Source organism: Glycine max, chromosome 7, assembly GCF_000004515.6.
Source record: "Glycine max cultivar Williams 82 chromosome 7, Glycine_max_v4.0, whole genome shotgun sequence".
Lineage (NCBI taxonomy): Eukaryota > Viridiplantae > Streptophyta > Magnoliopsida > Fabales > Fabaceae > Glycine > Glycine max.
The window spans coordinates 31,067,804-31,081,938 of NC_038243.2; the positions used below are offsets into that span (position 1 = coordinate 31,067,804).

The 14,135-nt window shown below is 34.8% G+C and overlaps 2 protein-coding genes across 4 annotated transcripts; one reads left to right on the forward strand and one right to left on the reverse strand.

Annotated features, from left to right (window-relative positions):
* Positions 1–1,544: 1,544 nt before the first annotated feature.
* On the forward strand, positions 1,545–8,311 carry LOC100815085 (GTP-binding protein ERG). 2 transcript variants are annotated; one of them, XM_003528303.5, is made up of 8 exons: positions 1,545–2,177; positions 2,926–3,015; positions 4,996–5,141; positions 6,271–6,429; positions 6,558–6,624; positions 6,912–7,019; positions 7,121–7,260; positions 7,774–8,311. In XM_003528303.5, exons 1-8 carry the CDS (start codon positions 1,728–1,730, stop codon positions 7,859–7,861), a joined length of 1,248 nt encoding a protein of 415 aa, XP_003528351.3. In that variant the 5' UTR covers positions 1,545–1,727; the 3' UTR covers positions 7,862–8,311. The 2 variants fall into 2 exon arrangements, with proteins under 2 accessions (XP_003528351.3, XP_040873009.1); XM_041017075.1 differs by lacking the exons at positions 4,996–5,141; positions 6,271–6,429; positions 6,558–6,624; ... (1 more) ...; positions 7,121–7,260; positions 7,774–8,311 and adding an exon at positions 3,274–3,914 and having other exon boundaries at positions 1,567–2,177.
* An 821-nt stretch (positions 8,312–9,132) lies between these two features.
* Positions 9,133–13,567, reverse strand: LOC100815618 (pentatricopeptide repeat-containing protein At1g31430). Of its 2 annotated transcripts, XR_415237.4 has the most exons (3): positions 13,232–13,567; positions 10,863–13,139; positions 9,133–9,550 (listed from the first exon to the last, which is right to left on the reverse strand). XR_415237.4 is itself a non-coding variant. In XM_006583687.4 (2 exons), the coding sequence occupies exons 1-2, from the start codon at positions 13,256–13,258 to the stop codon at positions 11,301–11,303; spliced, it is 1,866 nt and encodes a 621-aa protein (XP_006583750.1). In that variant the 5' UTR covers positions 13,259–13,567; the 3' UTR covers positions 10,548–11,300. The 2 variants fall into 2 exon arrangements, 1 of the variants encoding a protein (XP_006583750.1); XM_006583687.4 differs by lacking the exon at positions 9,133–9,550 and having other exon boundaries at positions 10,548–13,139.
* Between the last annotated feature and the right edge of the window lie 568 nt (positions 13,568–14,135).

A 14,135-nucleotide genomic window follows, 5' to 3' on the forward strand; every position in this document is an offset into this window, starting at 1 on the left:
CACCTCTTCTCCTTTGTCTTTCGCTGCATCTCCATGGTGAAAAATCACCATTAAAGGACTTCATTGAAGCTCAAAGATCCAACCTCCATAGAAGTCCCACAAGCAAGCTTCCATCACCCATCATTTGAGAAGGCCTTATACCAACTTTTCTAAATGTATCAATTTCTAGAATATCTGTAGCACTCAACTTCTTATGCGCTGCTAACACCACACAATAAGCTTAGACCAAATGCTAACGACTATGTAGATCTGTAAATTTAGTTACACACAAACGACTATTGGGAAAAATATGAACATGAAACCTGGCTTTACAATCACACCTAATTTCCTTTCTTGGTTCATGGTTTTGTGTTTAAGTTGTTAGCCCCCTCTCTTCTCTATGACCTTTTCTAGAACAAACAAAAGTTAGTTGCATTCTTTCACCGTTACCACTTTTAAGCACTTTGCTTTGCGTACAACAAAACCATTGTGTAACTGTAAGTCTACTCTAGATCAACAATTGTAACTATAAGTCAACTCTAGATCAACAAATCCATACCTTCCAACCTTATTGCTGCTTATATTTTTCATATCAAAGTTGACTATATCCAGCAGCCATTTATTATAATTGGTTCACCTTTAGGAGCTGCAACATCTTTGCTTACATCACTACCCTCATTTGCATCATCTTCACTTACATCATTTTCAGTTTCAACAACATCGTTGATACCATCATCAATACCCATGTTCTCCTTAACATCATAAAAGCCAAACTGATCTTCACCATTAAAACCATCACCAAGTCCCACCTGAGACATAAAAAAAGCACCTTCATGTGACCATTATAATTAAACTATTATTACCTATTGGGATGAAAAAAAAATCAATAAAATCATTCAAAATGATATATATCAGCCTTACATTGGATGCTGGTTCTCTTATACCATTTAGAATTAACTCTTCTTGCAATGCATTAGTGTTCTTCATAACTGCATAACACAAAATATAATAAAAAAACAAAAACAACAAACTCATAAAATGTCGACAAAATAAAGAAAAACTATGAAAACTACTACAAGTTCTGCAAAATAGACAACACCAATGTTAAACTAACTCTACCATCCAACACATAATGATGATTTACAATTTCTGTAAAACCTACATTTCACACATTCCATTTTTTTCCCCAAAACGAGAATTAACACAATCATCACAACAATTTAATAACCCAAACAAAAAAAATGAACCACCAAAATCTATCATACTATCACGCATATAACAGAGAAAGAAGTAAGAATGACTGAAAAATCTCCCTACCCTTCAAAATTTATCAGACTATGATGCATACTATCTATTACTTTCACTAACTGTTTTGTTACATAAGGATTAAAAGTAAATTAACACTTTATAAAATAATATTTTCAGAAAAACAATAAAAAATGTTATTAAACATACCTATGATAACAAGTTATTTCTCATGGTCCAATCTGGGCCACTTCAACAAAGGGTCTGCCGTAACAATATACTAGTATTAATTTAAATGTATTTATTTATGAAAATAAACTTTAAATATGTGAAACAAACAGACTCTTTTAATATGCTTCTTTTCTCCTTATTAATCCACGTTAAATCCGTTGTGAGTAGATTGGGAAGTTCAATTCCGCTTCACCAAACCCTGAAAGCCCTTAAACCCCAACCCAAATCTCCATCAACAACAGCAAGAGTTCCATGGTCGTTGAATCCCAACAATGAAAGCTCTGAGAACCCTAAGAAGAACCCTCTATTCCCCAACACCCGCAACCGTTTTTCGCGCCTTCTTCTCCGCACAACCACAGCCGCACCACGATGACCCCACCGACTCCTCCGTCTTCGATAGTTCCCACTACGCCCTTGAGGCCGAGCCCACGCTCAAGCCCGAGCCAAAGCCCACGTGGGACGAGAAGTACCGGGCCAGGGCGGACCGGGTGGTGTTCGGGGAAGAGGGCCCCAAGGGGAAGCTGCGGGTGAAGGAGGAGGAGGATGAGAGGCGGAGAAGGGCCCTCGCGAAGGCCCTTCTCGAAGCTGCGATGGACGAGGGCGAAGACGAAGAGGAGGAAGGGAAAGGAGCGGGCTTGGTGAAGGAGGACGACCAGAAGTCGCTGTCCGTGGGAATCATTGGCGCCCCCAATGCTGGCAAGTCTGCGCTGACTAATTACATGGTTCGTTCCAACTAATCATTATCGTTCACAATTTCTCAAGTTAGTTGAGTTAGTATGCTTATTAGTTTTAGTGTTGTGAATCGTGATTCAATGTTTTAGACTGTTGTTACGTTTCCAGCTTCACGGTGATCCTATATATTACAAAAAAAATTTTAGACTGATATGAAAAATTGGGGACAAATGCGGCTTATGCGGCCACACTTTCGGGTTGTGGAGACCTTAAAAATCTTAACATTGTGGCCAGAATTGTGGTTGCCGACTGCTTTTTATGAAAAATTGTGGACAAATGCAACTCATATAGCCAGACTTTTCTGTTTTGGAGACCACCAAAAAACCTTAACATTTCAGCCGATATTGCAGTTGCTGACTGATTTTTATGGAAATTGTGGATAAATGCAGCTTGTGTTGCCACAGTTTCAGTCGTGGAGAAACCTTGACGTTCTTGCTGAATTTGCTGTTGCTGACTGTTTTTTAAAACCTTGTGTGATTTGATTATATTCTCTGCAATTCCTGTTTGCAAAGATGATACATGACTAAATTAATGTTTTAGGGTGATTGTTATCGTTTGGATGAGTTAGTTGTGATAAATACTTTGTTAATCAAATTTGAATTGATGCTGAATTTATTTAGAAGTAGTTGATATGTTCCTGTATTTGTGCAGAATTTTGCTTCTAGTATCCTTCATGGTCAGTGATCTTATTGAGTGATTTTTCAATATGATGTATGCTTTTTTTTTTATTTGTCATAGGTTGGGACGAAGGTGGCAGCAGTTTCTCGGAAGACGAATACTACAACTCATGAAGTTGTGGGAGTGTTAACTAAAGGAGACACCCAAATTGTGAGTGACTCAGCTGCTTGTTTTACTTCATGTGTGTAAAAGTGAACACTGACAGTACATGTAGCTTGTTGCATTAGAGCTAGAAGTTTATGCTATTATGGATTTAGAATATAATACTTGCAATGAATGAGTATAAGTTTGTTTGTGGATATATGGTTTTCTCATTTGAGGCCAAAATGTGGATATATTTTGATATAATTTGAAATGCTTGATTATATGGATATATTTTGATATAATTCTGAAGACAAGATTTTTAAGACAATCTGGCAGCTGCACATTCCACCTCGGGCACTCATTTTTTGTTGGAGACTTCTTAAGAATCGACTCCCTACCAAGGTCAACCTCTTAAGAAGAAATGTCATCACTCAGGAAGCCTCTTGCCCCTTATGTGATTGTCTGCAGGAAGATGTGGGCCATTTGTTCTTTAATTGTAAAAAGACAAATGGCTTGTGGTGGGAATCTTTGAGCTGGGTCCGGGTAGTAGGTCCACTTTCCTTTAATCCTGTTCAACACTTCTATCAATTCTGTGATGGGTTTGGGACAAATGTGAACTATAGTACAAGGTGTGGGTGGTGGATTGCCTTAACCAGTTCTATATGGCAGCATAGGAATCAGCTGGTTTTCCAAGGAAAACCTTTTGATCCTTGGAAAGTCATGGACCATGGTATCTTTCTAGCTTGGTCTTGGTTAAAGGCTAAGGATAAAGATTTTAGTACTAGTTTCAATCATTGGTCCTCTAATATATCCAGTTTCGTTGATTAGTGGGGCTGGATCTGGTTGTTCTCTGACTGTTTTGCTGTTTTTGGAGGGTAGCACCTTGGTGCTTTGTATTCTCTTTTTCTGGTACCACTGGTACTCGTTCTCTTATTAATAATATATATATTTTCAGCCTTCCAAAACAAAAATATGGATTTCAGCCTGAGAATGATATACTTATAAAATTATGTTTGAGCTGGTAAAATATTCAAGTAGTAATAGTAATAGGCCATCTGGTCCATTTCTATTACTATTGGTATATCAGTATACGTATGATCAATTTTAATGAACCTTGATATTCTTTAGGTGATTCATTCTGAAAATTGAAGAAAAAATCTCATTGTAAAATGAGAAAATTTTGCTAATGCATTTTTCACCTCTAGCAGGTAGGATATCTTTTCAAATCTACTGCTAGTTATATACCCTTCTTATATACATTATATTGGCACTTGTGAAATGTAATCCTGATGATCGCTGGAGGCAAGTAAATAATTTAATTAGAAAAAGCTCCCCCTGCACCCCTCTTTTAATGCTTAATATTAACATAGGAGCTTCTGTTGTATGTTTCTCAACAACAATGTTATCAATGGCAGATGGCAGAAGGCAGAAATTCTGCCATATAAACATGCCATTGTTGCCTATGGTGCCGCCATAGCAGGCTTCCCTTCACAAACTTCCTTTGGAGGTTGGGTAGCAAAAAAGCCTCCACACCATTTGGCCATGGTGCCACCATTTGACAACATTGCTCAACAACAATAACATTTAACTTGAATGAGTTTATAATTTGGAGTGTGCATTGAGCACTAGAAAAAAGTTAAATGTCAACTATGGTGCTGATAGGTAACAAGGAAAAGGTGTCTCAGGAGGTGGTAGCTTACAATAGAAGTACCCACTGCTGCAGATTTCCTTGAACAGTTATATAGCTTATGACTAAAAACCAATTAAACTTTGTGCAAGCTTGTTAAAACCCCAAAATTGTTACTCTACCTTTACAGCTTTACTACTTCCACTGCTTCATATTGTTCTCAAACTACCACTTGTAGGCCTTGCATTTTGTCATTTGTTTATGATTTGCTGATTATATTTATCAAGAACGTAGGAGATTTGCATTGTTATCCATGATATTTCTATTTCATTATTTTTCTTTATAGATTTTTAATATGATATTTAATAATACATCTTACTTGGCTACATGCTCACAGTGGTATAATATTCTATATGCAGTGTTTTTTTGATACACCAGGGCTCATGTTGAATTGCGGTGGATTTCCTTATAGGGATGTCAAGGTCCGTGTTGAAAGTGCTTGGAGTTCAGTCAATCTCTATGAAGTGCTCATAGTCATTTTTGACGTTCATAGACATATTACCAGGTCAAAGGTTTATTATTTAAATTGATGAGTAGTCTTATACTCGTGTTTTAGCCTATTTCTTTCTATATATAGTCCTTGTTTGGATAAACTTCTCTATAAGTACTTATAGGAGAAGAAAATAAGAAGGTAAAATGAATTGAACTTCTATTGTAACTTAAATTCAACTTATCATCTCAACTTTTGGAGAAGTTAAAAGAGAAAACTTTTATAAATATTTAAAGTGCACGAGTTGATTATAACATATGGGAGAAGCTCAATTCATTTTACTTTTTTTCCTTTTCCTATAAGTGCTTATGAATAAGTTTATCCAAATTGAGCCTATTGTTTTTTGAGAGAATTGCAAATAAGGAACTCAGGTTAAAGTTGTTTATGTTCAATCAAGAAAAGGGGAGGAGGGGGGAGATCACTTAAAATATCGTGGTAATTAGTCATAGTATTCCTTTATCATAAGTATTATTTTAGCAAGAGTTCATATTTTAGATTCTTCCAAATTTTCTATTTTACTTATCCTAGCAAATATGGCTTTGGCTGTGTTTCCCTATAAGATATACCTTTGAATCTGCAGAAAGTTTGATATGAATATGTTTTGCTTATCTATTAGCATTCATGTTATATCCCAGTTAGTTGGATATTCATTAAATTTGGTTGCTGCTTAACTTAATAGTTTGACAGTACTTTGGGATTACTGGCATCTCTTTGAATTTTAAAAATATTTGTATGCATGTATTGGTATGCTGATTGGCCTGTTATATCCCAGTTAATTGGATATTCATTAAATTTTGATTGCTGCTTAACTTAATAGTTGGACAGTACTTTGGGATTTCTGGCATCTCTTTGAATTTTAAAAATATATGCATGCATTGATAGCAAGCAGTGTACTAACACCAATCTCAAAATCCTCTATTTCCACAAGGGATATACTGCTCTTTTGGTTGTCTGGAAGACTTGAACCCTGTAGACTTCCATAGATTGTTTTGTTAAACTAGCACCTCAAATGCCATCTGTTATTACCATATTTTTGTTTCTTAACCTTCTTTCATCGTTATAGTTTATTTTTTGATGGCAGATTTTCTTTATTCTTGTTATTGCTGACCCCATCCCCATCCTATTAAATATTTGATCAATACAGGCCTGATTCAAGAGTGATACAATTAATTAAACGAATGGGAGCTCGATCGATTCCAAATCAAAGGAGAATTTTGTGCATGAACAAGATTGATCTAGTAGAGAAAAAGAAAGACTTATTGAAGGTTGCCGAAGAATTCAAAGATCTTCCTGGATATGAAAGGTAGGGTTCTCTTGTAGAAAGACCAGGGTAGACAATGGTCTGCAGTATGACTGTAACTTTTGTGTGTATTGACTCTAGTTCTTAAGCTAGCTTCTAATACTTTTTTTCTTTTACTTATTATTATTTAGGTATTTCATGATATCAGGACTGAAGGGGTCTGGAGTAAAAGATCTGACTCAGTACTTGATGGAGCAGGCATGCATCTTTCTACTTCTACTGTCTACTAGATGTAAAAAAATTATTTGATAGTTCCTCTAAGGATCAGCAATGTGTTTTTTGGGGCATAGGATGAGACTGCCCTACCCCCCCCCCCCCCCGGTGGATAAGTTATTACTTTTACAGTCATGATTGCTTTGTTTTTGTTACCATGCATATTTGCATTTATTTTCTTTTACAATTACATTTTTTATAGTTCTTCTCTACATCTTTGATTAGACAGTCCCTGATTTAATTCGGGCTTTTTAATTGTTTCTTATGCATAGGCAGTTCAACGACCCTGGGAAGAAGATCCATTTACCATGAGTGAGGAAGTTATGAAGATGATAGCATTAGAAGTTGTGCGTGAAAGGTTATTGGACCATGTACATCAGGTAGTTGTTGTTTCCATTGATTCTTCTAATATATAGCTAAAATTTGTAAGAAATATATTCTTTGGCTAATACCTAATAGTTTACAATATTTATCAATTCAGGAAATTCCGTATGATGTTGAACATCGATTGATTGACTGGAAAGAGTTACGAGATGGTTCTCTTAGAATTGAGCAACACTTCATCACTAACAAATTAAGCCAATGCAAGATTCTTGTGGGGAAGAATGGCTCAAAAATTGGGTAACTTTTATTTTTAGCCTTTCCTTTATGTAGATAAACAGATGTTGCTACTATTATTTTCTTGGTTTCTCCTGTTTTGAATATATGACAAGATTGGAATGTTGTGGTTTAAATTCAATCAAAGCTAGCATATGGGAAAAACTAGGTATCTCCATCTTCTTATGTGTTATAATTGAGATTTTAAATTATAGTTGTCTACTTTCCATCAAGTTTTGAGTATTTAGATAGGTTCATCATGATTATTTTCTGAACTCAGGAATAGAAGCTTCTTATGCATGAAAATTTCCATTTTCTGTAGATTGTTCTTTTTCATCTTAGGATAGGTCTCCTATTTTATTTCAGTTTGTTGTTTGAATCTACCTTCCCCCTGCATGCCCTTATCAATCTCGTCTGAGGCAGTGTATGCTTTGGATTCATTTTTTCTTCCCTGCTTCCTTCAGATGAATAGTTATTTGGGTTTTCATTATGTTGAGGTTGCAAACTTTTGTGTTTATTGATGTTTCTTTAATACAGGAGAATAGGAATTGAAGCCAATGAAGAGCTAAGGTCCATTTTCAAAAAGCAAGTGCATCTAATTCTCCGAGTTAGGCATAAAAAGTGAACCAGGCAAAAATAGATTTGATGTTGAAGTATACCTTCTTTGCCACTCCATGTTATGCTATATTGAAATGCCAAAGCTGTGGCGTGTCTTACACTTACACATGAAGTCTGCAAAAGTGACAAGTAACAAAATGGTGATCGTGGGGAAAATCATGGGTATAGTGAACACAGGTTGAGTTCATTGGTGATCACACAAGCAAACTTTTGTGCCATTTACCATTCGGTTGCCCTTGTTTAAGGAGTTGGACTCTTTAAGTTTATTTTGTGCATGAATTTCTGAAGGAAATTTTCATATTTTGTTTTTGTTTACTCAAATATAATTTGATTTATACATGTTTTTATCAAAATAAACTACTAGCACTTTTGGTCTATAGTTGTACGATTGTTACATTGGGTGCTCTTAAAATTGCCCATGACCCCTCCCCACTTAATGAGACAAGAGACTTTGTTATTGTATAATCTTATGTACAGCAATTTTGATTATCAAACTTTGGTAAATTCCCGTTTATGTTATCTAACATCCCGTGGTTGGTAAGTTATATGTGAAATTCGAAATTGGTTTCTCCTCTTGAGAGGATTTCTTTTCATTTTAATTTTGAGTTAACAATCCACTTGACCTTAGAAAAACTCAATGTTTTAGGATTTCTTTCTTTTAAAACGAAACTCTACTCGTAGTCACCATTTTGCTTAAGAAATAGTTTGTTTGGACTTAATGGACACAATTTCTTGAACTATTTTCTATTTGGAACTGTCTTTAGTGAGTTTGGCCTAATCCTATTTTGTTTTTGTGAACTATTTAAAATGCTAAATCATCTTAGCTTATGAATAATGCCACTTTGAATCATGACTTATCTTTGGCAATGAGAAATCTTTATTTTCTTTAGCCATTGGATTGTGCCATTTGATGAAAGATCTTATGACATGGAAGGTTAAGATTTACCCCAGTTTTTATATATTGTATACTCTGCATAGGTTGTGTGGCATTTAGGATTGTTCAAACAAGAGTCACTTCTTAGATTCACTAATAGGCTAGTATTATATAATTATATATTATGTATTATATACATAATAAATAACTAGCATTTGTCCTGTGCATGATGATTTTTTTTTAATCAAGTAGTATTTTGTGATTTTTTAATAAAAAAATATTTAATAATGAGAATGATTGATCTTGATTTCTTTTTCATTTAACTAAATGTTTTAAAAAATAATTTTAATTGCTTTACTTTTTAGATAAATCTTTAATTTTTAGATAGAGGATTGGCGTTTAGCAAAGATATGTTTCATGTGAAAAGTATAGTTGGTTCTGTAATTATAGAGGTAAACTAGGAACAACTGGGGGAAGCACAGACTCCACACGCATGCTTAACTAACTTCTGTATCATACATGCTTGTGAAGGAAACTGAATTTGAATGGTGAGACATGGATAACATTCCTGGATTGAGCGGGGTTTGCTTTATCAGAAGCAAGGAAAACCTTCGCAAGTTCGGATGCAGAATTTTCTTGTTGAGGTTCAATTTCACGAGTTTCCTCTGCTTCATCATCCTGAGAAACTGTATATATTATGGAAGGTACCTCCATTTACTGATGTCAAAGGTGTGGACTGCGTTTCTCATCTTCAGCATTAACCTTGTTCATCTCAGCGTTTTAGAGATCTTACCCAGCTTCTGTGGAGAATACCTATAATCTCTAAAAAAAAAAAATACATCCCATATTTTAATTATATTATATTAAAAAATAAAACAAGTCAATGTAAAATGAAAAAAAAAGATTATATCCTTTTTAAGAACCTTCTCAAAGGAACTAATCCTTAACCGTGAAATAAAGAATTATTTTATTATAGAAAAAGGAATTATGATGAATTATATCATATTCAAATCAATACATAAAATAATATATTGATTGGGTCAGCAGAATATCTTGCCCATGGTTAATTCTATTTTAGCGCAAAATCATAGTTTGAATGTACCAGAAAATAATCTTAATTTTATTAGGCCTTATAATGCTCTCCAAGAGTAAAATGAGTGAGAGCATGCACAATGTTTAACTGTACAAGCTTACAAATGTTGCAAGTTTGCAACATACAATAATATTTAACCAATCCTATGTTATTCCCCTTCTGAAGATATTCCTTAACTACACAAAATGTTTGTCCACCAAACTCCCAATCTTTGTCATCTCTATCGTTCAGACTACCAAGAACAGTGGACTCTACAGAGTTGAACTGCCTGACGTGTACCCACTAATCAAATTATAATAGAAACCCTTCTTGTTGAATAGCCAAACCCACCAATCAAAACTTAGTTATCTTTTCTTGTAACCCCTTCTGTTCATATAAATAAACCTGAAATCCGAAACTCATCTGTTCTAACACCCAAATTTAACATTGTTTCAAGTTTCAACTACTCTCAGCATCAATCACAAAACCCTGATTAGCTGATTCCCTAATGAGTTGGAATTAAATGGTCATACTTCAGATTTATTTTATGTACGAGCATGTGTGATGTCTCAAATGAAATACAGATTTGATATTTTTTTAAAAGAGGTGTATTCCGAAAATTAGATAGCAAATTATCTAGACGAATGTCCTAACCCACAAAGTCCAATTGATTAAATAACAGTATAAGTTAACAATAACATTAATTAAATGAATATAAAATGAAAAGAAAAAAAAGAGGCTCTGGTGTATAGAAAGGACCTGCCAATTTCTATAAAAAAATCATATATAAAAACATTGTTTAAGGGAAGTTACTTTCTGCTTGGACATACTTTGCAAACTTTCTTTCTAGTTATACATATCCATTAAAAATGAGTTGATTCAATAATTTATAACATTAGGTCATCGTGAGCATTGGTACAACAAAAAATCATAAATACTGAAAAGAGGGAACGATATTCTTTTATTTCAACTACATTTGATCTTTACCTTTTATTTAGATCCACTAAGTTAGGCTGAATAAGGCACACCCATTAGAGAACAGAGAGGATGAAGAAAAGATACCTGACACTATTGAAATAATCTGAAATTCTGAATAGAGAAGACACGGTCTGTGTTATAATGCCAAAGTGGAACTGAGGATGGTATTTGCTGAGAATACAGCAAACATTTGGAGATAAGCTTACTCCAAGCAAGAAGAGTGAAGTATAAATCAATAGGAGCCTATGTTCAAATCTGGCACTTTCGCTTACAATATCAGATTCTCTTGGCTGTAGGACAGCAGCCATTACTTGAGTTCTCCATCGACCCCAATAGATAGTAGCCATTAATTTTCATCCATAGTCCATAAACATGGGACTTTGTGTATTCAGGGATTGTAGGAAAAGTTTATGGAATTGAATAGTTGCATGATCCAAATAAAACATTTGAATTGTGAAACTTCCATATTGCATTTACCAGTTAAAAATTGATGATTCAAATTAAAAATCAGCTGTCGATTACCTATCCCCTGCAGGAAGACCAATTTTTGTCCGGAAATGGGAAAGGGCCCTCACTTAACCTCTGTTGCCACTTGCCATCCACCTCAATGGCACTATATCCTGGCACCTTTTTGATTCCCAGATCTTTCATTTTATTTCTCACCTTTCTCACATCTTCCCATCTGTCAGCAGAAGCATAAATGCTAGCAAGAAGTGTATGAAGACTTGAATCACTGGATTTAACTTTTGCCAGTGCTGTAGCAAGCCTTTCACCCATATCAATGTTGCCATAAGTTCTGCAGGCACTCAGCAAAGCTCCATAGAGTGGAACTATTATTTCATTGTTTTGAGCTGGTAACTTCTTCACCAACTCCTCTGCCTCTTGTAAAAGTCCGGCTCGACCAAGAAGGTCAATGAAACACCCATAGTGCTCTAAATTTGGCTCAATGTGATACATACTTGACATGGAATGAAATAACTTGCGGCCTTCTTCAACCAATCCTGCATGACTACAAGCACTTAAAACAGCAACAAAAGTAATATCATCAGGTTTTAACCCACATGTTTGCATTGCTTTAAACAATTCAAGTGCTTCACTTGGTTTACCATTCATGGCCAGCCCACAAATAATTGAAGTCCATGAGGTAGTATCCTTTTCCTTCAATCCATTAAAAATTTCGAAAGATTTCTCTATGCAACCACATTTAGCATACATTTCAATAAGGGCAGTACCAACCACAGCATCCACCTTGATTCTGTTTTCATCTATGTAATTATGAATCCACTTGCCCTGCTCCAGAGCTCCCGATTGAGCACAACCTGTAAGGAGAGTAACCACAATGAACTTATCTGGTTTCACACCTCTGATCTGCATCTCCCCAAATAATGCAATTGTCTCTTCAAAACGATTAAATTGCACATACCCATTAATCATAGCTGTCCAAAGAACAATATCCCTACTTGGACTCCTCTCAAACAAATTTCTAGCTTGATCCAACTGACCACAGATCACATACCCAGTTACCATACTGGTCCAACAATTCACATTCTTCACGGTCATTGCATCAAAAATCTCCCTGGCCACGCTCACATGCCCACACTTACAATACATGTCCAACAAAGCATTCCCCATTATAGTAGTAAGGTCCAGTTCACTTGCAATGTAATCATGAATTTCCTTGCCAAGCTCCAAATTTCTCAACACTGCACAAGCCGACAGAGTGCTCACAACCGTGGCTTCATTGGGCTTTTCATTGCTCTCCGTCCACATTCGCCGGTAAACATCAACAGCCTCCTCAAACCTCTTGCATCTGACATAACCAGAAATCATGATGTTCCAAGAAACTGCATCCCTGTCAGGCATTTCCTCAAACACCTGGGTGAACCCCTCAACCAGGCCCAACTCAGCATACATATCCATGAAGGAGTTACACACATAAGGGTCAAACTCAAGGCCAGTTTTAACCACAAAAGCATGAACCTTTTCCCCTTCCCTAACCTCCCCAATGCAACCAATACCCTTCAAAACATAAGGGTAGGTGTAGTTATCAGGCCACACACCATGTTCCCTCAGCTGCTGAAAAAGAGAAATGGCACTCCTAAAACTACCGCTTTTCACAAAGGCCTTGATCATGAGGTTGTAGATAAACAAAGAGGGGTCATGAATGTAGTTGAAGATTCTGTTTGCATAGTTAAAATCCCCTAGTGATGAGTCCATAGAAAAGGCCATGAGCTTGTTGAGGGTGTCTCTGTCTTGTTGAAGGCCAACACAGAATATGTGGGCCTGAATTTGCTTCAATTGGGACATGGATTTGCAGCTTTTGAGAAGAGAAATGTATGTTCCCTTCATTAGTTTTGAACACTGCATTGTATATCAGTTTGAATTTGTATCAGTCCAAGCTAACACTAACAGTAATAAAAACTAAAAAGTAAAAGAAGCTTAAAGGATTGAACCTCAATCAGTGCCGAACACCACCTCATTTCACTTTCATTCCCAATACCAGAAACTTGAAGTCAGAAAATGCATGCCACAAAATACAACACTTCCCCACTAACTAATTAATTCAAAACGAAAAAAGCACGTCAATGTTCCAGCCATGAAGAATTTGGCAAATGGCTTATTGATAGAATCCCAGAACCCAAAAAACTCAATTCATGAAGAATTGGATCATACCGAGTCCTACTTAAGCTTGGCATGGTATATTTTATATTTGGGTGTTACTATGCACCGAGCCGAGCCTGCAGTATTGCTGGTACAGCAGTTTTTTCTTCTAATTTTGCCCTTAAGATCTTAGTTAACAGAATTCTTTAACCAAGTGAGCTAATGAACCAATTGCATTACAAAATAAATAATATTGTTATATATAATACTAAAATTTCTAATGTATATTTAATGCGTATATAAATTTAAATAATAAATTTTGTTATAATTAATTTTGATATAAATCATACAAATTATTTAATCCATATATTTTTTAAAAAATAAAAAATATTTACTATTACAAAATTTAATATATAATAAAAAAATTAATGCACAAATGAGTAATTTAACATATTAATAATTAAAAAAAATAAAACTTTAAGGAATTAAAAAAAACCAAAATACCAATATATATTATATTGGTTTTTTGGTTTTTTTAATTCCTTAAAGTTTTATTATATATATTGGTTTTTTGGATTTTTTTTAATTTCTTAAAGTTTTATTTTTTTTAATTATTAATATGTTAAATTACTCATTTGTGCATTAATTTTTTTATTATTACAAAATTTAATATATATTAAATTTTGTAAAAGTAAATATTTTTTATTTTTAAAAAATATACAGATTAAATAATTTGTATGATTTATATCAAAATTA